Source organism: Narcine bancroftii, chromosome 6 (genome assembly GCF_036971445.1).
Source record: "Narcine bancroftii isolate sNarBan1 chromosome 6, sNarBan1.hap1, whole genome shotgun sequence".
Classification (NCBI taxonomy): Eukaryota; Metazoa; Chordata; class Chondrichthyes; order Torpediniformes; family Narcinidae; genus Narcine; species Narcine bancroftii.
The window spans coordinates 37,585,706-37,612,978 of record NC_091474.1 but is presented as its reverse complement, the minus strand read 5'-3'; the positions used below and the strand labels follow the sequence as shown (position 1 = coordinate 37,612,978).

Sequence of the window (27,273 nt, the reverse complement as noted above, 5' to 3'; positions counted from 1 at the left end):
CCATCAGATTCCTGAATGACCAGTGAGCCAAAGACACTGCCTTACTTTTTGTGCACAATTATTTTAACTTTTTATAATAACTTCGTAAGGTGGTTCCAATATGAATGTTTTGCACTGTGATTCTGCAGCAAAACATCAAATTTCGGGACTTGTTCATGACAATAAATTCTAATTCAGTTTTAGGTCCTGAACCTGAATATTTCCAGCAGTTTCTGATCTAAATAAAGTAAGCCAATTTTTAAAAAGTTCAACCTCATCATAGGGTCATTCAATTTCAACAGTGAGGATTATTGTCTTTGTTAGAGACTAAAAGACTTGCAGAAAACATGCAGCAGTATATCAAGTGTACTTCACCCATATTGCTCTTGGGCTATTGTACTTTTGTCTGGAATACATGAAATGCTTGATTAATTAATTTTAAAATTGTGATTATTGCACATATAACATGATCAGTTTTTATAGGGCACAAATGACAGTTAGCTTTAATTGTAGATATTTTGAAGAGTGAGGTTTGAAATAAATATGTGGCAAGAACGATCATGATAAACGTTTCATTCTCTTGGCCCAGAGCCCAGTTTCCTCATCAAATAAGGCAATGACTCATAATGTTTTGGCTTACTGAGTCACTGGCCTCTGATGTCAGTAGCTCTAGGTCTATATATACAATCTATTCTCCAGCTTGGAGGAACAGAAGCATCTGAAGAAACTCCATCTGATCTCCTCTTGCTCACAAAATGATGCTGATAGGAGTGGTGTTGTTCCTCACTCTATTTGTAAACAGTTTGTTAACTGCACCGACAACACCCTTGTCCATAGCGTTCCCTGGGGAAAATAACGTGACTGATATTGAGATGGCAATGGTAAGAAAAAGATGAGGCAACTTTGAACTTTCTGTGATTTGACGTATCTATGGATGTGACTGCATGCTGTTTGTTAAAATAAGTAAATGGTTTAGAAGGAAACATAGGTTCATATACCAAGTAATAACTTCATCGGTCATCTTGTCAGATTGCCTGAGGCGATGGAGGAAGGAACCACAGGCGAAGATCAATTGTGCAGTTAATTGCTTTAATTGCCTCTCATGTATTGTTGAAATGTTAGGTACAATGTCTTCTATGTAAAGGGCAATTCTACCTGACATGTCAAATGACATTGGATTGGCTCCAAAATGGAATGAGAATAGAAAGAACTGAAATGGGAAACCAAGTCGGAAAATTAAGTGCACAATGAGCAGCTAAGTTTGCAGGGGACAATGTTCCAACAAGAATGCTGAAGAGCGCTTCGCAAGGGATCAATCTGAAATGGTTCTACTTAGTTGGAAAAATTATATCCTTCAGCTTTCTTATGTTTTTGGATAATTTTAATTTTATAGAGTTACATAAAATTTATAGCACACAAAAAATTGACTCTCGATTCAGGCACTCCTTTCCAGTATTTATGCTCCATTCAGACCTCAATCCATCCAATCTCATCTGAATTTCTCTGTTCAGAATTTTAGAATGACAGTAAAGAGGACAATTCTGAAGACAGCTTAGCAGAGATAAGTCAGGTTAATACAATCGATGTGTAGTAGCCTGAAGCCAATCAGACCAAAAACCTCAGGATTGAGTCATATCCCTAAACACAACAGCAGACCTCATTTGGGTAGGAATTTTGGGAACAGCAATTAATCTTGGTATGTTATGTAGGACTAGATGTCAATATCACTTATTGCTCTCTTGAGACTTGCCACTTAGACCCTGCGGGGTAGCCAAGTGAGTGGTGGCATCTTCTATGTTATCAGGTGGGCGCCTTCCTTCCTCAGTGTTTCGCTAATAGACCCACAACATCTCCAGAGGGTTCAGCAGTGAATCCCAGCGTCACAGGCTAACCCCCTAGATGCCATTTGGTGCCCAGGAGGAATCCTTTCTCCTCGTCCAGAGCCACTGACTACCCTTTTCAGCAGCTCTGGAGAGATCTTTAACTGCTTGTAAGTGCATCTTTCCTCGCACTTCCATCTCCCGGAGTAGCCCTGCTGTCTATGTGGCTACAAATCCTCTGCAACCGACTTCAACTGGTCAGACCTTTGCCTTCCAGCCACGGTGCTGCACATCAACTGCAAGCTCAGCCTACCTCAGCTTCTTGCATTCATAGAGAATCACTTAGCTGGGCAAAGGTTTCAGCTTCTGCTTGTCTTCTAGCTACAAATAATCCAAATGTATAGTGTCAGAATCCTGAAGGTTACTGAGAGATTTATTTTTAATGAACATGTCAGTATGTATGAGAAAGATCAGGAGAAGGGGAAACTGGAAGAAATATACATCAATTTTGTGAATCATGAGGAGTAGGGTTTACTGGGCTGCAGTTAGTGGGTTTGTTTGTTAAATCAAAATAATTCAACAGTTCAAACAGAGTTTGACCAAGTCCCAGTAACAACAATGTGCATCCACTTGCAGAATAAATTTTTAATCAGTAAACATTGGTAAGTATTAATTTTAACTCCAAGGATACATTTCTATTCTGGAAAAAGAGTTGATTCATGTGTACAAAAGCAGTAAATTCTCTGGCATGAATTTACAACCCTAGGAGAGAATGGTGAATCGTTCATTCTGCGCATCATTCAGATCTACAGTGGTCGAAGTTATTAAATGTAAGAAAGTTCATCCAATGCAATGACATTTGATGTGCCGGACAATTCAAGAGCAAAAATTAAAATGTAAAAAAATGGGAATACTCAGCAGATCTGGCAGCATCTTTGGAGAAATAAAAATCTCAGGCTAATAATCTTTGTAATAATAATTTTCTGTATTTACAACTGTAGACTTTTGCTTTTCAATAAAATCCAATAATATTAGTAAATTTGTTTTAAATCTTCACAAATACTGATTTTGTGAAATCTTATAAATTCAAACAAGTAAAAATCAAAATAAATGCCTAATAATTAATATTGATAATTAAGATTTGAAATTTTTCAACCTAATTATGCAGCAGACCTTGTCATAGTTCCTCATTCAGGCTTTTCCATCAATTATAATTCATCGTTCTGTTAAGAAAGCTTTTATTCCCCCAGTTATTAAATGGTTTAATCATGAATTCGGCACATCATTTTATATTTGCCTCAGGCTTCAGATGTAATAAACCACATGATATTTAAAGCAGCAAAAAACTTTGAACAGGAAACTGCAGCTGAAAAATCATGTAAGAATGTATATTGCATAAGAATAAGAGTTCTCCTATTCTGGATCCTGGACCATTAGCTTGAACAGTTAACCCACTTGCATTTGCAATATATTGTGTTATCTGGTATAAAAAAAGACTATGAGCACTTCCAAAAGGCTGTGAAGGCACATTAAGAAGATTATACTTTGCGCTGGCAGTAGGAAGTACTACTATTGACGACAGTGCCTAAAATAGGCAAGAAATAAAACCAATTTTCCAGTTTTGACCCTATTTAGAAACATTTGCTTCAAAGTGTGTGTGTGTGTGTGTGTGTGTGTGTGTGTGTGTGTGTGTGTGTGTGTGTGTGTGTGTGTGTGTGTGAGAGAGAGAGAGAGTGTGCATGTTTGTGGGGGAGCGTGTGGCAATGTTCATTGCCAATTAGCTTCCAAACACTTAGCATTTGGCATTTAAGGGACTCTTTGACAGGATGGAAGAAAAATAGAAGTTTACAGGGTAAGGAGGGTTTCGTACTTCAAGGAATATATGGATTGGCACAATATTGAGGGCTGAAGCACCTGTACTACACTGTAGTGTTCTATTTTCTATTTAAGAGAAGCATAAATAATACCCTCTGCATCTTGCTGTCTATAGAACTATTTGCAGAGATTTGGCTACATGGATTTCAAAAGGACAGAGCATGCATTGTTTAGCCTGAACTCTGCCATCAGAGAGGTGCAAAAAAACCTGGGTCTGCCTGAAACAGGAGAACTTGATTCGACCACGCTCAGTGCCATGAAACAGCCACGCTGTGGAGTCCCTGATGTTCTTTCATACAAGACATTTGATGATAAAAAATGGGATCACACTAATTTAACTTACAGGTAAGGACATGATGGAAACTGTTCAGATTTGGGAAAAATAATTATGAAATATACAGGTTTTCCATTGTTAGTGGAAAACAAGCCAAACAAGGGGTGACAAACTAGTTCCTACAAAATAATCCACCAGCATTAAATTGATCATTGTTGAGATGGGGAGATAAATTAAGCAGTAAAAAGATTGTGTAACATTATTTTTTTAGACATACAGCACGGTTACAGGCCATTTCAACCCACAAGTCCATGCCACTCAAATTACACTCAATTGACTTACCCGCCGGTACATTTCGAATGGTGGGAGGAAACTGGTGCCCACACAGACACGGGGAGAATGTACCAACTCCTGACAGACATTACAGGATTCAAACCCCAGTCCTAATTGCTGGCACTGTAAAGGAATTATGCTAACTGCCACCCCAGATATTAGATGTTCAGCAAGGCAGCAGTAGGAGAGGTGGAGAACCTTCCAGGCCACCTGACAACTACAGTGAGTCAACTGGTGTTGCCACTCCAGCTGTTCAAGGTCAGAAATGTCCCAGTACAATGCTCCTGTTAAATTGACTCATTTATGGAATGTCATTTACTGACATGAATCCCATTTTATAGCAGAACTGACAGTGCTTCAGTGACTTAGTAAGCATGCTGTTAAACAAGATCATCGTGCAATAAACAAATCTGCTGGAGAAACACAGCACGTCTTGCAGCCTCCATACTTCCTCTAGATGCTGCATGACCTGCTGAGTTTCTCCAGCACATTTGTGTATTCCAGTAAAACAAGTGTAGCTTACCTGAATTAATCTTCTATGGCCATGTACTCAAGTTTTGTTTTGCTTTTCCCCAAACAGAATAACAACATACACCCCTGACTTGGATCCTACAGTTGTTGATGATGCGATTGTTCGTGCATTTAAAGTGTGGAGTGATGTCAGCCCATTAACGTTCAGCAGAATTTATAATGGAGAAGCAGATATCATGATCAAGTTTGGCCGTAATTGTGAGTAGTCAGGCACTATGTTTCTCCATGATTTCATTTGCTTTCTCCCTTCATTTTAATTGATTTCTGCAACATCATTGTTGATGAATGACTTGCAAGTTTTCTACTTTGAGAGGAGTAGGGAGTACTTTGCTGGAGACAAGCTAAGTACAGAAGCTAAAGACAGAAACGATCAATGATTAATCTAAATCATAAGCCCTTCAGTATCTCATAGTTGAGGCTGATCTCGCCTCAAACCGTGCATCTTGGCGCCTCACAGTTCGGCGGGCAGCGACCTCCTTTGAAGACCGCAGAGCCCACCTCACTGACAAAAGGCAAAGGAGGAAAAACCCAACACCCAACCCCAACCCACCAATTTTCCCCTGCAACCGTGTCTGCCTGTCCCGCATCGGACTTGTCAGCCACAAACGAGCCTGCAGCTGACGTGGACTTTTACCCCCTCCATAAATCTTCGTCCGCGAAGCCAAGCCAAAGAAAGAAAAGATCTCATAGTTACAGAAACCAAAGTGTTCATGTCTTAATCTCCATGCAGGAAAATGTTGAATAATCCAGGATGGGGAGACTTGGCTTCAGCACAGTGCTCTTATCCCAACTAAACGTTCGGTCAACATTTAATAGCTGTCCTCTCAACTGTCTTTGAGATATTAGATGTTAGGCAAGGCAGCAGAAAGTAAGAAGGTGAGCCTCTTCCAGGCTACCTGATAACTGCAGTGACTTGACTGGACTGCATGTCTCATATAGCGGTTCTTACATACCGATAGATTTCTAGATCTTTGCCTCCATATTTAAATATCATCTATGTTTCAATTCTATTTCTTAAAGGGCATGGAGACCAATATCCATTTGATGGAAAAGATGGTCTGCTGGCACATGCTTACCAGCCTGACAAGGACCTGCATGGCAATTTCTATGGTGATGTACATTTTGATGATGATGAGCTCTGGACCTTGGGAAAAGGACCAGGTAACTAACCCTGGTAGCAATGAACCTATCATTGTTCTTTTAGATTTCAGATTTATTATCAGAGTACATACATGATTCTTTTTTTCTGCAGGCGAGACGGAATTGCAAAAAAATATACATAATGTGTACATGTAAACAAATAAAGAACTGCCAACAGATAACCAATGTAAACAAACTGACTGTGCAACACAGAGAATTTTTAAAAAATCTTTAAAGTGCACAAGTAAGAGTCCTTGAGTCCCTGATTCAATTTGTTGTTGAGGTTTCTAATGGTGGAGGGGTGGTAGCTGTTCCTGAACCTGGTGGTGAGTCTTGTGGCACCTATACCTTGAGTCTTGTGGCACCTATACCTTTCCTGATGGCAGCAATGAGAACAGAGCTGGTTGTGCGTAGTGTGGATCCTTGATGATTGTTGCTGCTCTCTGATGGCAGCATTCCCTGTACATATTCTTGATAGTGGGGAGGGTTTTGCCTGTGATGTCCTCAGCTGTGTCCACTACCTATTTCAGGGCTTTACACTCAGGGGCATTGGTGTCCTCAAATCAGGCCATGATGCAGCTGGTCAGCACACTTTCCACCACATATCCGTAGAAATTTGCCAGAGTTTCTGGTGTCATATCAAACCTTCACAAACTCCTGAGGAAGTAGAGACGCTGACATGTTTTCTTCACAATGCCATTAGTGTGTTGGGTCAAGGAAAGATCCTCTGAGATTGTGACTACCAAGAAATTAAATTTGCTCACTCTCTCCACCACTGATCAACCAGTGATCACTGGATAGTATACATCTGGCTTTCCCTTCCTGAATTCTTCTCAGCGATTCATGAAAATTACCAAACAGTAAAGCACACTGGAAAATAGGGGCAGCAGATGGCCATTCAGCCCCTTCAATCTTCCTTACCATTCAGAGATCATGGTTGAGCTGCCCCAGGCACCATCTTCTTTTCTGTGTCAGTTCCCAATGCTTTCAGTTGCCTTGACTTTCAAAATCATACCTACTTCTTTAAATCTGCCAGGAGAGATTTTCAGATGTTCACTATTCTCTGCAAGAGGTTCCACTGCAACTCAGCTGTAAAGGACTGCCCCTTAATCTGGTGGAAACATCTCAACATTCACCCTGTTATGACCCCAAAGGAGCCTGCTTTGCATCATTCATCTTCGCGCCGACCAGCAACAATCACTAGTTGAACATACTTCTGAGAGGGGCAGTGTCTCCTCCACTTCCAAACACTAACACTTTCCTTTACTTGGCAGCGGTTAAAACACACTATGGAAATGCCAATGGAGAATTCTGCTACTTCCCATTTACATTCAACGGGAAGACATACAAGGCCTGTACTGCGGACGGAAGGAAGGACAATTATGTCTGGTGTGCCACGACCCCAGACTATGAAAAAGACCAGAAATATGGATTCTGCCCACAAGGATGTAAGTTTCTGTCCATGTTGATGTTTTATATGACTTTCCTCAGCTTTCAATTCAGTGTTCCATTCCAGCTTCTGACAATCTTATATGGTATGAAGCAGTCTGAATTGGTATCAGCATCCATTTACATCATTGTTGAACAGCTATAAATATTACATAAGTTTCTAGCTTGTGGATTTTAAATGTGCTCCCAGCAGAAATAAAACCATAGACCCTAATAACCTGCAATTAAATCTCTAATAACTATTCCTTTTCATGTTTGGCCTTTAAGAGATTGGGAGGCTCAGTTTACACATGTTGCTCGATGTCCGTATTTGTATATGTTAACTGTTGTAAATGCAATCCCAATCTCTTTGTATCATTCTTATTCATCTGAAACTTAATAAAATGATTGAAAAAAGAAATCTCTAATAACTCAACATAATAATTCATATCAGAGATAAGGAAAGTTTATAACTTTTAGTCACTGACATCCCAATGTCCCATTTCACAACCCAGCAATGCTGAAAACATAATTCAGCAAATATAACAGTAACAGAGCTGTATTTACCCTGAACGGTTTGGGAATTACAAAGACGATACAATGAATCAAAGAATCATCAATGACCACTGCTCAAAGATATGAATAGAAGCACTGTTGAGTAGGGATGTTTTAATGAACCTACAGCCAACCAATAAATGTACTTGCATAACATCGTAAGATGCCAGTTAATTTCAAAAGAAATCAGGGTGGTCTCAAACCATCTAACTTTATTTAATAAGTAAAACTATCACCCCTGTATTACATGAAGCAGCTTCCAGAGCTATGCTTAAAACACAAAATTGCTGGAGAAACTCAGCACCTCCCAGTGATCATTGGAGGGAAGGATACATAACCAACATTTTGGATCTGAGCGCTTCGTCAAGCTAGGGCCGAAACATTGCTTATATATTTTTACCTCCAATGGACACTGATGGCCTGCTGGGTTTCTCCAGTATTTTTGTGAATTAACTACAAACCCAGTTTCTGCAGAATATAGTTCCAGAACGATACTCTTCTGTTTGAGATCTCCATAAAGGCACTATGTTGCTTTGTTTTAGTTTACTTTTACTGTTTTACTTTAACCATTTTGTTTTCCACATTTCTTGTTTGCTTAGTGCTTCACACTTTTGGTGGAAACAGTGACAGATCATCTTGTGTGTTCCCCTTCATTTTTGACGGCAAGAGTTATGATCAGTGTACGACTGACGGTCGGAAAGATGGCCTCAGATGGTGCTCAACCACCAGCAACTTTGATGAAGATCAAAAGTATGGTTTTTGTCCTAGCCTAGGTAACTGTCCATTTGAAGAATTGTATAATGTTTGTCAAACCAGATTGAATACATTTATACTCCCTGGCATCAAGACTTCACGAAGGAAGCACACAGAGTGGATTGTATTCTGCAACCATTTATTCTGAAACTGGAAGTGATGCTCATTGCAGCAAAATAGTTCACAAGGTTGTTTTGGAGTCATTGCCCATGGCACTGGTGTCTCAGTGAAGATCAATCCCTATCAAGAAATTGAGACAAAAATGCAGAGAAAACTATTGCATAGCATGGATTATCAATATCATATATTTCTTCTACATTTCATTTTTTCTTGCATGACATTGTTGAATATTAAAAATGTAAACAGGTCAGATATCGAAAATGCAACATGCCGTCAAGCCTTTTGCAGAAAGAAATTTTCTGTAGTCTGATTTAAAGTTATCAGGCCATTTTGGCCATGAGTCTGAGACCCGATTTACCTACACCCCTGGTATGTTTTGAATGGTGGGAAGAAACTGGAGCCACCGGGGAAAACACATGCAGACCGGAGAGAACGTACAAACCCCTCACAGACAGCATGGGATTCGATCGCTGGCACTGAAAAACATTGAGCTCTTGACACCTCTCTTTCCTCCAATCTTACCTCATTGCACCTAATATTTTATCTTGCAGCTGATGCTGTGGTTGGTGGCAATTCTGATGGCGACCTGTGTACTTTTCCCTTCAAATTCTATGGTCAAGAGTACCATGAGTGTATCACCACCGGACGAACAGATGGGAAACTCTGGTGTGCAACCACCAGTAACTTCAACCAAGACAAGAAGTGGGGCTTCTGCCCTGATGCTGGTAAATATCACTTCAATTTTCCATTATTGCTCATTTTCTCTGATACCTCTTGTCCACAATAGAAAAAAATAGCAATCTCCTCAAATCAAACTTTATGATATGTGGCAATTACTTGAACTGTCTTGAACTTAGGCAATATTTAGCTTTCCACCGAGAAGTGGAGTATTGAACTTTGAGGCAATGCACTATAGATGAACAAGGAAAAAAGAATCTATGTGCATACTACCTTATATGCCGAATCTAGGACAATTTTGAAACTTAAAAATGTCACAATCAAATCAGAGTTGTCTTATAGTCCAGGTGTAAAATCTGAACATTGACAGCAAAGTCTCAACAACGCTGCCATCTTCCCATCGGCTCAAATGCAATCTTGCACGTGCCCAGTCAGTTATCAACGAAGTCTCCTCGCTTCCCCGGGGGGGGGGTCTATCCGATCAGACCAACTGCCATCAGCTCTGTATAGGATTTAAACGGCCTGTTACAGGAGACAACAGTGGCTTCTTTTAAAATATGCTAATAAAATGTAAACCTTTATTGGGTAATTTGGTATTAAAATATTGTGACATCATTCCACTGGCCAGTGATCAGTGGTAAATGCCAGACTTGGGATCATCTTATACAAAGGGTATCGCTCAAAACCTAAGTTTTAAGTGAAAATTCTATGTCGTCCTATACAGCAGCATATACAGTAAATAACATTGGAGTCAGTCTTTGTGAAAGGAGTCCTGATGCAGGGTCTCAACATGAAATGTTGACCATTCCTTTTCCTCCATACATGCAGTCTCACCCCCACTGAGTTCCTCCAGCAGTTGGTTTTTGCCTCTGGTTTCAGCATCTTTTCAAAAATGTTCTCTTCAAGATTCAAGGTTCAATTTATTGTCAATGTAATAAAACAGTGTCATATTACATAAAATTGCTTTTGCCTGCTGTAAGCCAGACAGATTCACTATCAGCAGAAATTGCCTGAAGCGCCTCTTACAGTCAGAGAGAGGTGCAAATGAGAGCCACCCCCCACAGTCACCGAGTGTCCGTAGATTCGCCTCCAGCACCTCTGCAGCCACAGAGTCCAGTCCAAACCACTGGCGACCTGAGCTCCAGATCCAAACCTCCAACACGGTCAGGAACCCTTTAGCACCCCTCACATCCTGGTTTTGATACCTAGTGAAACTTCAGCCAGTTTCCAGCTAGTCTCCAGCAGTCTGTAGCCCGGCGGCGCAGGTCTCCCAACAGCAGTCTCCACTCTTCTGGGTAATGCAAGGTGACCCTAGGCAGCAAAAGAAATTGAAATGCGGAGCAAGAAATTAAATATCATTTTGAGAATAGATGGTGCACCATCTCTTTCTCTCTCTCTTGTTTCTCCCTGCCTTGTGTTTGCTTGTGAGAAAGGGAAATGTCTCTGGCTTTTTCAGACTACAATTTCTCATCATATAATCATTTTGAATTTAAAGTCATTCAAAGTGCTATATCATATTTAATATTCAAAAAACAATTCCCTTGCGGTTCATTAACTAATATGGGATTCAGACATAATGTTAAAAAAATTAGTAGCTTCAAATTCCAGTAATGGCCAAGTTAGTAGAATTGGGACAATAAGGAAGCTGCAAATGACCCTGGGTTTATGTTTCTAACAGTAAAATGCACCTGAATGTTGAATAAGTAGAAGCCCCATTTTATTATCAATGATGCTCTTGCCAAGGTCAAATGGTTTATCATCATACAGTGACTGAACTAAGAATTGCAAACTGGTTATTTGGTTGAAATATTCAAACAGTAGGACACCTTCATTCATTATTTACTCTGTGATGAACAAAATGAACCAAGGTGGTCTAATTTGGGCTCTTGTGTTTCATGGATACTTTCAAGATAGGGATGGTGTGGGATGGAGGATACTAAATAATAAATAAATAACTGAAACCTCTCTGTCTTTTTGTGCAGGATACAGCATATTTTTAGTGGCAGCCCACGAAATTGGACATTCTCTAGGATTAGATCATTCATCTCTCAAAGATGCCCTAATGTACCCAATGTACAGCTACACAGAAAACTTCGTATTATCCACTGATGACATTGAGGGAATACAGCATCTATACGGTAAAAACAGTTCTATTATTCTGAGCTTTTACCAGGATAGTAAAATAGTCATTTTATACACACTTGCATTATTGTATTGTGATCTCAGGACCAGAACCAAGTTCTACAACCAGTTCTACACCCAGTTCAACAACGGAACCTGTTTCAACCATCATGCCACCGATTTCAACAACTGAAGCACCAGTTCCAACAACTGTGTCCACCACGACTACTGCTGAGCCAGCTGAAGACATATGCAAAGTAGATATTTATGATGCAGTTGCAAGTATAAAGGGAACACTTCATTTCTTCAAGGATGGGTAAGCAATAATAACTTAAATCTATTGATTATACAAGGATGTGGAAACAAAAAGTAAAAGCACTGTCGGTTGGGTAAACATGGGAACATAAATGTGCCTTCGGGTTTTTTTTCCATTATACAGCAAATTTTGACTGATCTGTATCCTCATGAGATGCACTGATCTCTATTCTAATGAAGATACAAGTCCCTTTATATCTTCAGCTATTAACTTGATGTTTTATTGTGGGATAGTTCTATACCTCAACAATCCTTCTGTGAAGTAATGTTTCTTATCTTCTAAGCAGTAGAGTTTCAAATATCCTCATGTCCTTATTGTTCCTGGATCCACAAAATAATCAAATTGATCCTTTGGGCTTCCACATTCTTGAGAATACAGCTCCATTTTACATGATCTTACATCATAATTCAACAAATGGATCTATGGTGACATTCTGAGGTTGCGCTGCACTCCTCCAGAGACTATATCCGAGGAATGATGCTAAATCGGACAAGACTTATATCCCTTTTACACAGAAGTCCCATTAAATTAGCATGTCAACGACCTGTGTTTAAAGCCAGGTCAGAGCAAATCGGAGCATTCACACTAAACCAAGCCAGTTCAGAGCGACCTTTTGCATAGGGACCCAGCATCCCTATGCAAAAGGAGACATTACAGCACTGGTGTCACAGGAAGATGGGAGTCTTTTACACTGGAACTGATGTGTTTCGTATCGGCTCTGATACTACCTACCTTGGTGGGTAAGTACTGGATGAAAATAACTCCTCATACTGTATTCATTGCATTCACACAGGTAAGTGAAGGAGTAAAAAGGTGGTTAATTACTGTCTTCTAAAGGCAGTGTAAAAGTGACTTTAGATGCCTATGAGATTTCATTCCATTTGCCATTAGTTCTTTCATCTTCTTGGTACTGTATTTCTATTGTTGCTTATATATTTTCAGAAGAGTGAGACTGTTTTCCCTCAGGTAGATTTGAAGGCAAAGGGCTCAGGAGAGCAGATAAAATCCGACAGCTTTTGGAGAGGATATTTGAAATAGAAGCACATTGGGCACATGCACAATGCCAAACATGTCTTAATGTGTTCAGAGAGGTGATGGAAGTTATCAGAGTCCATTTCTTTATTAACTGCAGCATCTACTTTATGTTTAAAGAGTATTAAGATAAAGACTAGTTGAGGCAAAGAGCAAGGTTCCGCCAATGGGCTTAGATGTAAAAGGGTGAGAGGGGCTTCAGAAGGAAAAGGGAGAAGATAGGCAAGTGAACCAGTTCTGCTCAGTAAGTACAAGGATTTCAAAAAGAAATAAATAGATTCAGACTGTGTATTGTAGTATAATAGTTAAATCATTGATATAAGATCTCATGGTCTGAACTACTGATCTGGTGAAATGGGTTCAAATCTCATCACCACAGATAGAGAATTTTAATTCAAGTCATTAAATAGGGGGAAAAACTCAGCTCAATGATGAAGACTGAAATTACACAATTGGTTTTCAAAATCTGCTTTATGATGTCCTTCTCCGGGCTTCTGCTCATTCCTTATCCACAACAGCAGGTCACTCTTAACTGCCCCCTCTGGTTACAGGTGAACAAGTTCCGTATTGCCTGTGATATCGTTGGGACAACAAGTAAATAATGGTCATGATTTTATTTACACTCCTAGAAATGTCTGGAAATATGAAGCAACAAAGAAAGTTGTCAAAGGACCATTTCAGATTGCAAAGTTGTGGTCAAAAGCACCTTCCAAAATTGATGCAGCATTTGAAGATACAAATAGCCAAAACATTTACTTTTTCTCAGGTTTGTTTGAATTATTGATAAAGAATTATTTTCAAAATGTACTTGGGGATCACTGTCAACAAATCTTCCAATGGACATCTTATGTTAAAAGCATCGAAAAATTATTGGCTGAAAATAAAACATCCTGTTTTAAATACTTTAATATAAATGTACCTCGTTGTACTGGAATGGATCAGTTCTGTTTCACATAAATCAGTATAAATGAGTTTGACAGGGAAAAAGGAAGGGGTAAAACATGAAAGTCTGCAGATTTGCTGATTGAAGTAAAACACAATGCTGGAGAAACTCAGTAGTGTACTTTATATCACAAAGCTGAAGACACATCACCAACTGGCTCGAGCCCTAAACATAGGTGATGTATCTTTACCTTTGCGATATGAAGTTCAATGTTGGACCTGCTGAGTTTCTCCAGCATTGTTTTCATTTTATATCAGTCAAAAAAAACTATCAGATAAATGGCCTGAGGCATACAGCAATATTAATAAGCTACCTTTTAAAACACAATACTAGTACAGACAATAGTAGACTGTACATCAGTGGTTCTCAACCTTTTTTTCCACTCGCATACCACTTTAAGTATTCCCTATGCCATCAGTGCTCTGATTTTAAAGGATTACTTCCCAATTGTTACTGAAATATTTGGCTTGAGAAAAATGGTCATTGGTCCTTTGGAGTGATGAAACTGTGCACGTAATGAGTCAATTAGATACGATTAAAAGTGATTTTCAAACTTTTTCTTCCCACTTACATACCACCAAGTACCAAGAAAATATTTAATGCAACAGAAAACTTTGCACAGAACTACTTTAACATGGGCAATATCTGTTTACTTTAATGGTTGCTATCACAAAGACCAGACAGAGACACGTTCCTTCTCTGCAAGAGGTCAATACTGGGTTAAAGTTCTGTTAACATTCCCTATTATTATTGCAAACTCAAATTAAGCTGTTTTTGTCTTTGGTATAGGGAGATTCTACTGGGTATTTTTTGGAACCAAGCTGCTGCAGGGTTATCCCAAAGATATTGCGAAGATGGGCTTCGATGATGAAGTAGAACGGATAGTCGGTGCCTTCATGATAAACCAAAGGAACTTGCAACTGTTTGGTGGGAAGAAAATTTGGAGGTGAGTGGAATGCATCAAGGGGAAAGAGATCAGAATTGAGAAATTCCCTCAGAGTAATGTTATACATCTAATGTGGTTGGGCATATCACACACTTCCACAAATGAGTTAAAGGGCAAGGTTAATAAACAGGTGAGGACTTTATTCCCTGGACCATAGAACAATGAGGGGATATTTGATAGAGGTAGTTATTAAAATTAAAATTATGAGTGGGATAGACACAATAAATATAGGTAAGTTTTTTTTTCCATTGAGGGTTGGTGCAAAACAACCAGAGGACATGGGTTAAGAGTGAAAGAGGAAAGGTTTAGGAGGAACATTAGGGGAACTTCACACGGAGAGTGTGTAATGAGCTGCCAGCTAAAGTGATGAATTTGGCCTCGATGAAGATGAATTTAAGAAGAATTTGGACAGATACATAGATGGAGGGGCTATGGACTGGCAGCAGGTTACTTGGACCAAGGCAGAAAAATAGTTTGGCACAGAGTAGAAAGACCGAAGGGTCTGCTTTTTGTGTGGAAATGTTCTGTGATTCTGTGCAAGTCCACTGTGTGTCTGATGCACATACACACTGATTGTCAAATTTTATCAAATAGCATACATTAGCCGCTTTCACTGCTCTGGTACAAGACCTATTCCAACTATTCCTGCTGAACGAATAGAGCAACACCTCTGTCAGCACAACGGGGACACGAAGCATTTAGTGTTTTTGGGGTATATTTTTTATTACCATATATTTTGGTGTATAAGTCGAGCCATGAAACCCTAAAATTTTCTCATGGGGGGGATGGGGGTCGACTTATATGCCTATATACTTTTGAGACCTTAAATTCACCGAAAAATCCAGATTGACATTAATTCAGTGTAAAGTCAATGCTGGAAGCACCTCCCCACCGTCAGTGCTGTCACCCCCCAACACCTCCTACCTGGCACCTTGAGGTCGCCGTCGCTGCTCCTGCCTGGTAGGCTGAGGTTCCTGCTCCCATTGGGAGCATGTCAGTGCTCCATCTCCATGGGCCATTGCTCCTGCTGCCTGGTAGGCCAAAGTTTCTGCTCCCACCTGGAGCACAACGTTTGCCTTTCCAGCTCTGTTGCTGTCTGGTAGGCTGAGGGATTTTTTTTTTTAAACCTACCTACTTGACAGCTTTGTTACTTGTGATTGGGGTGCTTAAAAAATATTTTGGGTTGTTCCTGGGAGGCCAAGACAGTCCGAAAAATGGGTGTTGACTTATACACTGCATATACCATAAAATCCTTAAAATTAGGCTGAAAAATGGGGATCGACATACGCCAGTCGACATATGCCTAAATATACGGTAGGTGGTCAATCTCCCTTCACTAAATCCCTCAGCATATCCACCAATGTGTCTCACTGATCCTCCTCCCAACCCAACCTTCAACTGCTTGAAAGATGGCTGACCCTCTACTCAACACTCAGAAATATCCAGACGTGGGGGGGGGGGGGGCTTGAAAATCTTGGCAGGAGCTGAAGGACAGCATTGCATGAATATTTTATTCTTTCCGACACTAGAGCACAGTGGCAGCAGCATCATTCAGGTACTCACCCTGGCTACTCCCAATAGCAGCTCCCAACCCCAAGATCTCAACCAGAGGAAGGACAAGATCACCACCATCTTAACTTGGAAGTGTGTGGGCAGTAGTTTATCACTGCTGGGTCTAAATCCTCAAACATCCTACCCAACCTCACTATGAAAGAATCCTTGCTAGATGAACTGCAGAATTTCAAGAGAGCAGCTCACTATCATCTTCACGAGCACTGAGGCATGCACAATAAATGACAGCCTTGTTAGACATCCTAGATTCTGAAAATATATTTTAAAAATATATAGAAATATACAACTTCCCCTGACTATAATTTAATGAATTATTTTAAAGCAGCACAGTAACAGGCTTTCTGCCCCCACACCACCCAACGTGACTGATACTAACCAACTAACCCTGTACATATTTGGAATGTGGGAAGAAACCAGAGCACTGGGGGAACCTTCATAGACATGGGGAGAATGTACAAACTCCTTACAGACGGCGCTGGATTCGAACTGGGTCGCTGACACTGTAAAAGCATTATGCTAACGACTTCACTAACTGGGCTGCCAAATATTCAGTAAATATCCAGCTCCTTCCCCTAAATAAGTCCATGAATGTTTGGAATGAATTCTGAAATGAACATATCTGGCCATGGTAACTTTAGAAAAAAATACTTCTGTGGAGCAGGAAAGATTCATAGTTGCAGACTATAGTCATGTATGCTTTGAGCATGAGCCTATGGAGAATGATGCAGATTAAGCTGAGGTGTGTATTTCTGGAATTGTTTTGAGGTAAAATTTAAAATTCTACTTAATCAATCAATTCCACTCATAAATGGAAGAGTTACACTTGATGGAACTTAACAGTGTGCTTTATATCTAATATTCAGGTTCAACATGGAGACACAGAAAATTGACAGAGTCAGCCAGATTTATAATGATTTCCAACATGTGCCTGTTGATTCCAATATCGTATTCATGCACCAAAGTAAGTTCCCCAAAAAGATAACAGCTTCAAATTTCAAACTACTATGCAAGCCTAATCATATTGCCTCACCAAATTTTTTCAAACACCAGAAATCATATGCAATGTAGTATTTATATATGTATTAGGGGCTCCCATACCTTCCGTTTTAGTGGGATTGTCACTTTGAGTTAACAAATCCTGCACAGCTTTGGAGATGACTGTGGGATGGCAACAACTTGGACAGTCTGTACCCTCTTCACTACTTTTGAAAAGAAAGGAAGTGTTCCAGGGACACAGGTGGAGTCATGTGACCAACATTAGAAAGGAACAGCTCACTGTGATCAGGAGCCATTTCAAAGAAGCAGGAGCTCTTTGAAGGAACACTGAGCTGGAGTGGCTTTGTGTGTTAATGGACAATTTTTTTTCTTCCGGTCTGGAGGATTTTTGATCCCCACTGTAGCCAAGGGAAAGGACATTTTGAAGGGGAATTAGTGTACCACATGATGACCAAACGAAAGGTCACTTTGAACGGGAAATATTAAATCACACCATGTCCAAAGGAAAGGTCACTTTGATTGACCCATATTTAGTATTTGGAGCAGGAGAAATACTGCATTTGGATTATGACCATTGTGATGGTCATTTTGGACTGACTCATATCTGGGTTCTGGAAGTATTGTAAAAGTCACTCATTGTCAGTTCCCCCATCAGTTAAGAGTCTTTGTGTCAACATTGGATTTCTAAGACTGACTTTGGAATAACTTTCCAAAATAGTGCCTCAGCTGTAATGGTTTGGGTATCTCTCTCTCTCTCTCTCTCTCTCTCTCTCTCTCACCACACACATTTATATATATATCTATATATATCTATATATAGATATATATATAGATATATATAGATTAACACATAGTAGGGGGTTAAGGTTAGATAAGGTGTTATATTATTAGTAATTAATAATAAAATTATTTTAAAAATAACAATGTCTTGGCAAATTTCTATTGCTGCTGGTCTGTGATGTAACATGGAGTAAAACTGTGATTAAATTACTGGACAAGTAACCAGTCACTGAACATAATCATCCATTCTCTTTCAGTGAACTTCTACTTCCTCTATGAACAGTATTTCTGGAAGATGAACAGACGATATCGTATTACTTATGTCGGCAATATCAAGCATCACCTACTGAACTGCAAAAATGAATATTGAACTTCAGGACTAACATTCCCCGGAGGAAAAATTACTCTCTAATTTATTGTCTTTATGGTCTTCTGTTATCTTTTGGCATGAAAGGATAATCCTCGAATTATCTTTTGCTTTCAATTTTATCCAATTGTCATTACAGGCTGTGAAATTTATGCAAGGAATTAATCAAGGAGAAAGCGTGAAAGTATAAAAGTAAAATTGAAATATCATTTAAATTAAGGAACTAAGTCATCATGTAAAAGATAAATAAATTGACTCTGCTTATTCAGGTCAAGTCAATGTGTCTGCTGGACTGTCCAATGCTGGGATTAGGTTTGTCGTGTCCAGTCTCTGTGAACTAATGTTACATCTTGCAATTGTGAAGTAGCTTCAGATTCATAGACTCTGCAGGATATAAAGGACAATATGTGATTATAAGTAGAATATACTGCTCATGCTGCTCTCACCTGGTACATATTGTAGCATAGAAATTCAAATAAATCTTCATTTATGGATAGTGGGGATAACACTATCATTCCAATAATCATGGCCTTGTGAAAATCTAGCCGTTGATCGGCTTAATGCACAGGTGCATTGCAACTGTTGCCAAGCTCTTTTATGTATGTCAGTGGTGCTGCTCTGTACCTACCTGCTCATAATGTATTACCATTAAATGGGCCATAAATAGCAGGACATCTAATAAAGAGACTTGGTTTTCATTGCTATACTATTGACTGTTCATAACTTGTGAAGAGGTCTCAATCATTCCAACATCCTTATGCAACTTCCTCTAACACTTGGGTTGTAAAATATAGAATTTAGTTTGTCACTTTAGTATTATTGACTCTGAGCTCAGTAACAGCTCACAGGATAGTCATGGACGGAATGATCTAACCCTGAGATCTTGAGCATACTCTAAGTCCAAGAGCTACCATTGCAGCTCACCATTACTGAAATATTAAAATGCAGTCTGTAACTATAACAATATTTTTATCTGTTAGTTGTAGTTGTATTTCACTTCACTCAGCATTACTGAGTATGACTTCAGTATTTTAAAGAAAGCTCATTTTAATATTTGAGCAAAAAACTGAAGAACTCTTGGGCTGAAAAATTGCCGGTGTTTCAGGTCGGAACCTCTTTAATATTAGTTAAGTTAAAGTTTAAACTATGTGGTGAGGACAAACTATTTTAATTTTGAATGCTTTTTTTTTTGTAAATAATAAACAGCTTGTTGAACTTTAGAACTTGTTTTCATTGATGACCAAGTTTGAGAAACACTGAATCCACTCAGCATTCCCTGCAGTGCTCAGCAGTACTTGATGCCATGAGCATAATGACCGACTTGGCAACTAGCCTTGTGAACGTCACATGATTAAATGAGTTGAATGGCCAATCCTCTTGGGAGTCCATTATCTGAAGGAAATATTCACTTGGCACTGTCGTTTCCAGGAGGAAATCCTTTGGAACACAGCACACCCCATTTTAAAGAGGATGCATTCTGAGAACAATGTCTACAGTGCAGTTTTTCATAATCACATACACATAAATATATGTTACATGAAGTAAGAGCGAATTTTTATTCTATAACTCAGGTTTGTTTGTAGTGATCTGTGAATTCAGTAAAGATGAACCTCCATTACCTGAACAGCTGTAACATCGGGGTATGTTACTGTACCAGTCAAATTCAGGAATCCAGCAGAACAACTTCCACTTTGTTTGTCCAAAATTGCCCAGTCCTTTTCTCTTTTTTTATTTTTTCTTTGGCTTGGCTTCGCGGACGAAGATTTATGGAGGGGTAAATGTCCACGTCAGCTGCAGGCTCGTTTGTGGCTGACAAGTCCGGTGTGGGACAGGCAGACACGGTTGCAGGGGAAAATTGGTGGGTTGGGGTTGGGTGTTGGGTTTTTCCTCCTTTGCCTTTTGTCAGTGAGGTAGGCTCTGCAATCTTCTTCAAAGGAGGTTGCTGCCCGCCGAACTGTGAGGCGCCAAGATGCACGGTTGGAGGCGATATCAGCCCACTGGCGGTGGTCAATGTGGCAGGCACCAAGAGATTTCTTTAGGCAGTCCTTGTACCTCTTCTTTGGTGCACCTCTGTCACGGTGGCCAGTGGAGAGCTCGCCATATAACACGATCTTGGGAAGGCGATGGTCCTCCATTCTGGAGACGTGACCCATCCAGCGCAGCTGGATCTTCAGCAGCGTGGACTCGATGCTGTCGACCTCTGCCATCTCGAGTACCTCGACGTTAGGGGTGTGAGCGCTCCAATGGATGTTGAGGATGGAGCGGAGACAACGCTGGTGGAAGCGTTCTAGGAGCCGTAGGTGATGCCAGTAGAGGACCCATGATTCGTAGCCAAACGGGAGAGTGGGTATGACAACGGCTCAGTATATGCTAATCTTTGTGAGGTTTTTCAGTTGGTTGTTTTTAATAGTGTACAAAATATCGACCATGTCATTTTATTATCATGGTTATTCATTAATTTATGCTCTCTTTCTCACAACAGCTTTCCAATTCAGTAAAGGACTATGACATAAAACAAATGCTGTGACCATGATATAAAAGGAATAGAAAATTACCTGCTCATATTGCATTTCCCCAACTGCTTACATCCATTCCAAGCAAGGTTAAAATCATTCTCAGTATGTCTGAAATCAAAAGGACAGCATATCCAATCCTTGTTGAGAACAAATGATACCCAAAAAATTATTTTGGGAATGAATTCCTTTTTGCCATTGTGCCTATAAACAGCTTCATCAATTTCATGCAAAGAGAAAACATAATCTCCTCTCTGACTTCATAACATATTAAAACCTTACGAGGTTCAACAGAGAAGGGTATTCAGAATATAATTTGCAATGACTCTTTTCAAAAGTAATCCAAATGGAACAGAAGAAATAGAAGCACTTGGCTATTTGGTCCCAGATGCCTGCTTCACCACTGAAGATTATGACTGTTCTTTTACCTCCACACCATTCCTTCACAAACTCCATTCTCCTTTGTTAATTTAATATCAGGAAATATTTTGATAATCTCAGGGACTTATCCTCCACTTTGCCATTGGGCAGAGAATTCCAAAGATCATCACCTGGTTAAAGAATCTCAGACCTGACCAACTGAGACCATGAATGAGACCAACTGACTTACTTTGAGACCATGACCCCTAATTTTCACATCACTTGTAAGGGATACATCATTGCTTCTATCAAGCAGTGCAAGATTTATTTTATAATTCAAATTAGCCCACCTTTCGTTCTTCTGAATTCTATCTCTTCTTAAAGCTTTCCTCCCACTGTGTAGGAATCAATCTGGTGAACTTCATATCATTCCCTGTCATAAATGTATCATTTAGTTGCACTCTTTGTCTTGTAACCATGCCTATTTTTTTTAACTTCAAATAATGATCTGATTTTGTTATAAAGGCTGCAGCTAAATATGCATCCATCAGGCAATCATTTCCAATGCCATCCACATGCTGAACGTTTTGCATCACATCAGCTGAGATTCTTTAGGTGAAAGGCATGCAAACAAATTGAAGGTTGTGGTTCTCAGCTTCGAATTAAAAACTAAACTCACCTCTTTAATTACGGGTTGGTTACTTAAATAATTACAGTTTACTTAGTCAGACCTGGTGAATCATTTTCCCTCCCTATGTGAACAGGGGTGTCATTCAGAATTTTCAAATCAGCCAGCCCTACCCTGGAACCCAGTTTGGAAAAGCTTCAATTCAAAGCCTTGAGTGCATCTCATTAGATTCTGGAGACTTGCCTGCCTGCAGTCCTGTTCACTTTTCCAATAAGGATTGTTCCATGTTCCCTCTCATTTGAAACTCATCGCTATGTTATTTTTGAGATATTTGCAGGTACTCCAGTGTGAAGACTGGTGCATTGTTTCCTGTTGTTAATGCTTTATTTTCACTCTGCGGGGACCCCTAACTTAACCTAGCTACCCTGAACTTTTAATATCTCACTGACCATTCATTTATTGTACAATTATTTCAAACCACAGATTGTGGAAGCAAATTTCATTAAAGTATAAAACCAGACATTAAATCAAAGGGATGGTCTATCTTTAGTTTACAATGTTACTGTACTGTTGGTCAAAATTGTCAATCAAAATAATTGGAGAGCCCTTGCCATTAAGAAGCAAAAGCTGCAAGTTCATTGGTCCTTCATTTCCTGGAACAATAGCAGAAAATGTAAATGTATTTAAAAAACTTTCTATTCAAAATCAAATTTACTGTGGAATGTTAGTGATTTTGTGTTGCTATTAGTTTTCAAATTATGGCATCAATCCTTGATTTAAAGGCAAAGAGCTTGAAAGTGGGATTTCACACATATACCGTAAGTGTGAATTTTTTTATTTTTTTCTCTTACTTTCTATTTCTATTCTTTCTTTTTTCTGTTAGTCCACAATTTTCTTACTTTCTTTCAGTGCCTACACTGGTTTTAATTCACTTATTTTCTTTTTCGGTAATTTTTCTTCCTTTCCTGAAACCTGGTTAAAGACTTCCTCAGGAGTTTACAGAGGTTTGGTATGACATTGGAAACCCTGGCAAATTTCTACAGATGTGTGACGGAAAGTGTGCTGACCGGCTGCATCACAGTCTGGTATAGGGACAACAACACCCCTAAGCCTAAAGCCCTAAAAGAAGGGGTAGATACAGCCCAGGACATCACAGGCAAAACCTTCCCCTCAATCGAGAACATCTACAGGGAACACTGCTGTAGGAGAGCAGCAGAAATCATCAAGGCTCAGTTATGATGCTACCATCAGGAAAGGTATATGTGCCAGAAGACTCGCAGCACCAGGTTCAGGAACAGCTACTACCCTTCCACCATCAGACTCAACAACAAACTCAATCAGGGACCCATTAAAGGACTCTTACACTTTATTTTTTTTTCTTCTCTGCATTGCAAAGTAGGTTTACATTTCTTTATGTACATGTGTACCTTGTGTACAGGTTTTTTTTGAACTACCAATAAGTGGTAATTTTCCCTTGCCTACAAGAAAAAGAATCTCAGGGTTGTATGTGATGTCATGTATGTACTCTGACAATAAATCTGAAATCTGAATGTATGCATGTAATAGGTGAATTCTTTGGACCAATTTTTAGGATAAAATTTAGGGGGTCAGCTATTATATGCATATTACATTTTACTGCGGTGAGTATCTGCATCGTTCAGGGTGTTCAGCGCTAGGATGGGTGGGCGGGTGACCAGGTGTGGGAGGATAAGTCTGTGCTCATGGTGTCGGGAGCTCCGATGGTCAGGAAGCCGGAGTGTCAGGAGCTCTGGAGGGCGGACGGCTGGGGCCAAATAAGGAGGTCAACTTTTACATGGTAATGACTAATAATATATATATATGCACTTGTATGTGTACATATTTTATCCTTGCAGGATACCCGGTGTTGCCCGAAAAATAGCCGGAGCACTGAGGCAGGCCTGGTGTTGCTGTTCAATTACCTGCTCCTTGCCCCTTGCCTGTCTGGAAGTGAGACGAAACTGATGTTTCTCACTTTCTCCTTTGTGAAGAGCTTGTGAAGAGCTTCTACCAATGTTGCTTTGCTTTTTTGGGCCCATACTGAAATGAATTTGGCCACTTGTTCTTATTTTGAATGTATATTGATGCACAGCGTTGTATGACATTTGAGGTGTCCCTAATGCAAGTTCAACATTTTTTTTTAAACTTTATATGACCTTAAAGGTTTAATTCAAGATAAAAAATGAAAAATTGGAAAAGCTATGCTCTGGAACTATGAGAAATACAATAAACACGAGATTACGCATGATACAATATAATTGGTTACACAGGCTATACATCACACCCCAAAAGTTAAATAAATGAGACCCAACAGTATCAGATAGATGTTTTTGCTGTAAGAAGGAAGCGGGAACAACAGTGCATGCAATTTGGGCATGTACGAAAGTGGGAAAGTTTTGGGAAGACCTAAATCAGGTATTAAATAAAATCACAAAAAGCAACAAACCAAAAAATCCAGAGATCTTTCTTCTAAGTAATATAAGAAGTAAAGAATTAGGCCTCAAATTGGATGAAGCACAAAAAAGATTTATTATGATAGCCTTAGCTGTAGCAAAAAAATGTATAACGTCAACCTGGAAATCAGAAGAGAGCCTGAGAGTACAGCAATGGTACATGGAAATGAATAAATGTATTCCATTGGAAAAAATAACATATAATTTAAAAAATAAAGTCACAGTATTCAAACAAATTTGGGAACCGTACATGGAACACAACAGAGAGGGCCTACCACAGACCTCCACCGCCTAAAATGACAGAATGAGAAAACGAAATGAACTGACCTAGTGTGTAAAAGTAGATGGCACAATTTTCTTGTTTATTTTTATTGTGTGATGACATTGTTTAATGGGTTTATTGTATTGTATATGTTGAACGTTTAGTCGGTAGGGAGGGGGGGTGGGAAGGAGGGAGGGAAGGGAGAGGGGAAAAAGGGGAGAAAAGGACATTGAGTATATTCAAGAGGGAAATATTTGTGTGTATTTTGGTTAATATGGTTCAGAGTGTGAAAATTTTTTAAAAATTAAAAAAAGGTTTAATTCAATGTGGTCATGACATTCAGCATCAAATATTATCCCAACTGAATCTCCTTGGACATTTCTAGAGTGCTCCATATTGATCTACATGAAGAACAGATAAACATCCATAAATATATATTAGATATATATGCAGTTGTGTGTGTGTGTGTGTGTGTGTGTGTGTGTGTGTGTGTGTGTGTGTGTGTGTGTGTGTTATATTTATATATGTGTGTATGTTTGTATGTACGAGTGTCCATATATAATACACAATGCTGGAGAAGCTCAGCAGGTCAAGCAATGTCCTTTATGTAGCAAAGGTAAAGATACATAACTGATGTTTCAGGCTTGAGCCCTTCATCAAAGAATGAGAAAATGCGGGCAGGCATCTGAAAAAGAGTGGGGGGCAGGAGATGATAGTTGGAGAAAGGGGGGGCGGGAAATACAACAGTGGAGGGATGAAAGGGTGGGTAGGAGAACTGGAAAGATAGGAAAAGGGGGAAGTGGAAAGAAAGGTGAGCAGGTTTAGTGAAAGGCAGTAAAGTTGCTAAGCTCTTTTAAACTGCAGCACCTGGGTGGCCCTCCTGGGGTCCAGGTGCGATTACTGGGGCAAAGCACCTTTTAATCTGCAGAAGGATCGACCCATTAAATTGCCAACCCGGACATTTCAGGGGGATCTCAGCCACGCGGTAAAAGACACGTCACGAGATCATGGGAACTATCGGTAATTAGTCTCCCCTCCCCCCCCCCCCACCCTCCCCCCCCCCCACCCCCCCCCACCCTCCCCCCCCCCACCCTCCACTACCAACCCACTGGCCATCAGTCACCACCCACCGTCAATCACCATCCCCCCGACAAGCCCCACTGCTGCAAACGTTGAGCCGTCACTGCGAATCGCAGTGGCGTTCACAGCAGAAGCAGTTCGCCCCCCACCCCCCAACCCCACCGCGGCATCCACCTCTCCCCCCCCCCCCCCACTCCCCCCACCCAATCGTGGCACCCCCTCGCAGACAGCAGCAATTTCACTCCCCCGATTGTGGCCTGCCCCCCGCCCCCAGCCCCGATCGCTGCAGGAACTTCAGCCAGAGGTTTCCCTGTGACGCCATGCGCCAGGGACCCGGCGGGATGAGGACCACGCCGACCGGATCAGACCCTTTCAAGTTGCTATGTGAGTGGGGCACAAATTGCCCGGTCAGCCCCATTTGACACGACAGCTTGAAAGATCCTACTGTTTGTTAATGCCATCTGGCTGGAGAGAGCACAGACCCTCCAACCTGCGGGAGATGCACCGTCGATACGAGTCCAAAGGCAACATTCCTCAGGCTCCAGCTCGCTGCGTGTCAGACTCACCCTGAGTAAGCAGCCACTCATCACAACCTGCTGCTGCAGCCGGTTCACCAGCACACCCTCAACGTCAGACGCACGACGATGACGTCAGACGCAAGGTCGCGGTCGCACCGCATGCAACTGCGCCGTATCACTGCACCGATTAAACCGATCCACATCCGCCAATTAAGAATAATAGTTCCCTTGTTCCTTTCAGTTTGCAGCGAATGCATTGAACTGTTCGACCAGTAGCCGCTTTGCGTTGAGTGTCCCCGGGATTTGGATTGTTTCTTGGCAGCCGGCCTCTTGGCCGTGGCCTTTTCCTGGCCGCAGCCAGTGAGCGCCGGTCCTTGCGGTGATGAATACAAAAGAAGGCCCAAGGGGTGAGGCGGCCGGGGAGGCGACATGGCGTCTTTCAAGATTGCCGTGTTATTTGTTTAGCTTTGTGGTCGGCTCGGGCACAGCGGTGTTGCCTCGGCGCTCTGTAATTTCACACTTTCCGTTGCTGCGAGGCGAAGGTGAGGATCGGGCAGCCGCTCGGAAGGCAGGTTGCGGTCGAAGCGCGGGAGGCGAGGCCAAGGCGGCCTGACGGAGCGGGGCCTGAGGGCCCGGGCTCACGTACCCCCCTTGAATAGGAGCTCGGCTCAGTGCCTGTGTGGAAATGACAGGCTGGTGTGGGGCGCACTGCAGTTCAGGCAGTGTGCGGGCAGCAGCGAGCAGGGGCAGGACTAAATAGAGTCAGAGAGAGTGGGACACACGGGGAGTGAGGGGACACGGGGGGGAAATGAGGGGGGATACGGGGCGGTGGGGGACACCGGGCAGGGGCGATACGGGGCGGGGGGGGGGGGGGCGAGGGGG

At 40.8% G+C, this 27,273-nt stretch overlaps 2 protein-coding genes and 1 long non-coding RNA gene across 5 annotated transcripts in view; 2 read left to right on the top strand and 1 right to left on the bottom strand.

Moving 5' to 3' along the window:
- Nucleotides 1–666: 666 nt before the first annotated feature.
- Nucleotides 667–19,782, top strand: LOC138735956 (matrix metalloproteinase-9-like). The gene is made up of 13 exons (XM_069884656.1): nucleotides 667–860; nucleotides 3,790–4,019; nucleotides 4,862–5,010; nucleotides 5,833–5,973; nucleotides 7,227–7,400; nucleotides 8,535–8,708; nucleotides 9,360–9,533; nucleotides 11,469–11,624; nucleotides 11,713–11,923; nucleotides 13,585–13,721; nucleotides 14,688–14,844; nucleotides 17,280–17,377; nucleotides 18,450–19,782. The coding sequence occupies exons 1-13, from the start codon at nucleotides 735–737 to the stop codon at nucleotides 18,560–18,562; spliced, it is 2,040 nt and encodes a 679-aa protein (XP_069740757.1). The 5' UTR covers nucleotides 667–734; the 3' UTR covers nucleotides 18,563–19,782.
- LOC138735957 (uncharacterized) lies at nucleotides 8,811–27,002 on the bottom strand. 2 transcript variants are annotated; one of them, XR_011340028.1, is made up of 3 exons: nucleotides 26,440–27,002; nucleotides 21,115–21,183; nucleotides 8,811–10,797 (listed from the first exon to the last, which is right to left on the bottom strand). It is a non-coding gene; the product is annotated as an uncharacterized lncRNA (long non-coding RNA). The 2 variants fall into 2 exon arrangements; XR_011340027.1 differs by having other exon boundaries at nucleotides 26,364–26,454.
- The window catches only part of znf335 (zinc finger protein 335), a 91,231-nt gene continuing 90,755 nt past the window's right edge, over nucleotides 26,798–27,273 (top strand). For both annotated transcript variants that reach the window (XM_069884652.1, XM_069884653.1), the window contains exon 1: nucleotides 26,798–26,933. The gene's annotated coding sequence lies outside the window, so the exon portion shown is untranslated. The remainder of the gene's footprint in view (nucleotides 26,934–27,273) is intronic.

Excerpts from the sequence above, each read along its gene's own strand:
- LOC138735956 (XM_069884656.1), top strand. The coding sequence starts at position 735 with ATGATGCTGATAGGAGTGGTGTTGTTCCTCACTCTATTTGTAAACAGT. Across the intron at positions 861-3,789 it reads CTGATATTGAGATGGCAATG|AACTATTTGCAGAGATTTGG; the intron begins GTAAGAAAAAGA and ends TGCTGTCTATAG. Across the intron at positions 4,020-4,861 it reads CACACTAATTTAACTTACAG|AATAACAACATACACCCCTG; the intron begins GTAAGGACATGA and ends TTCCCCAAACAG.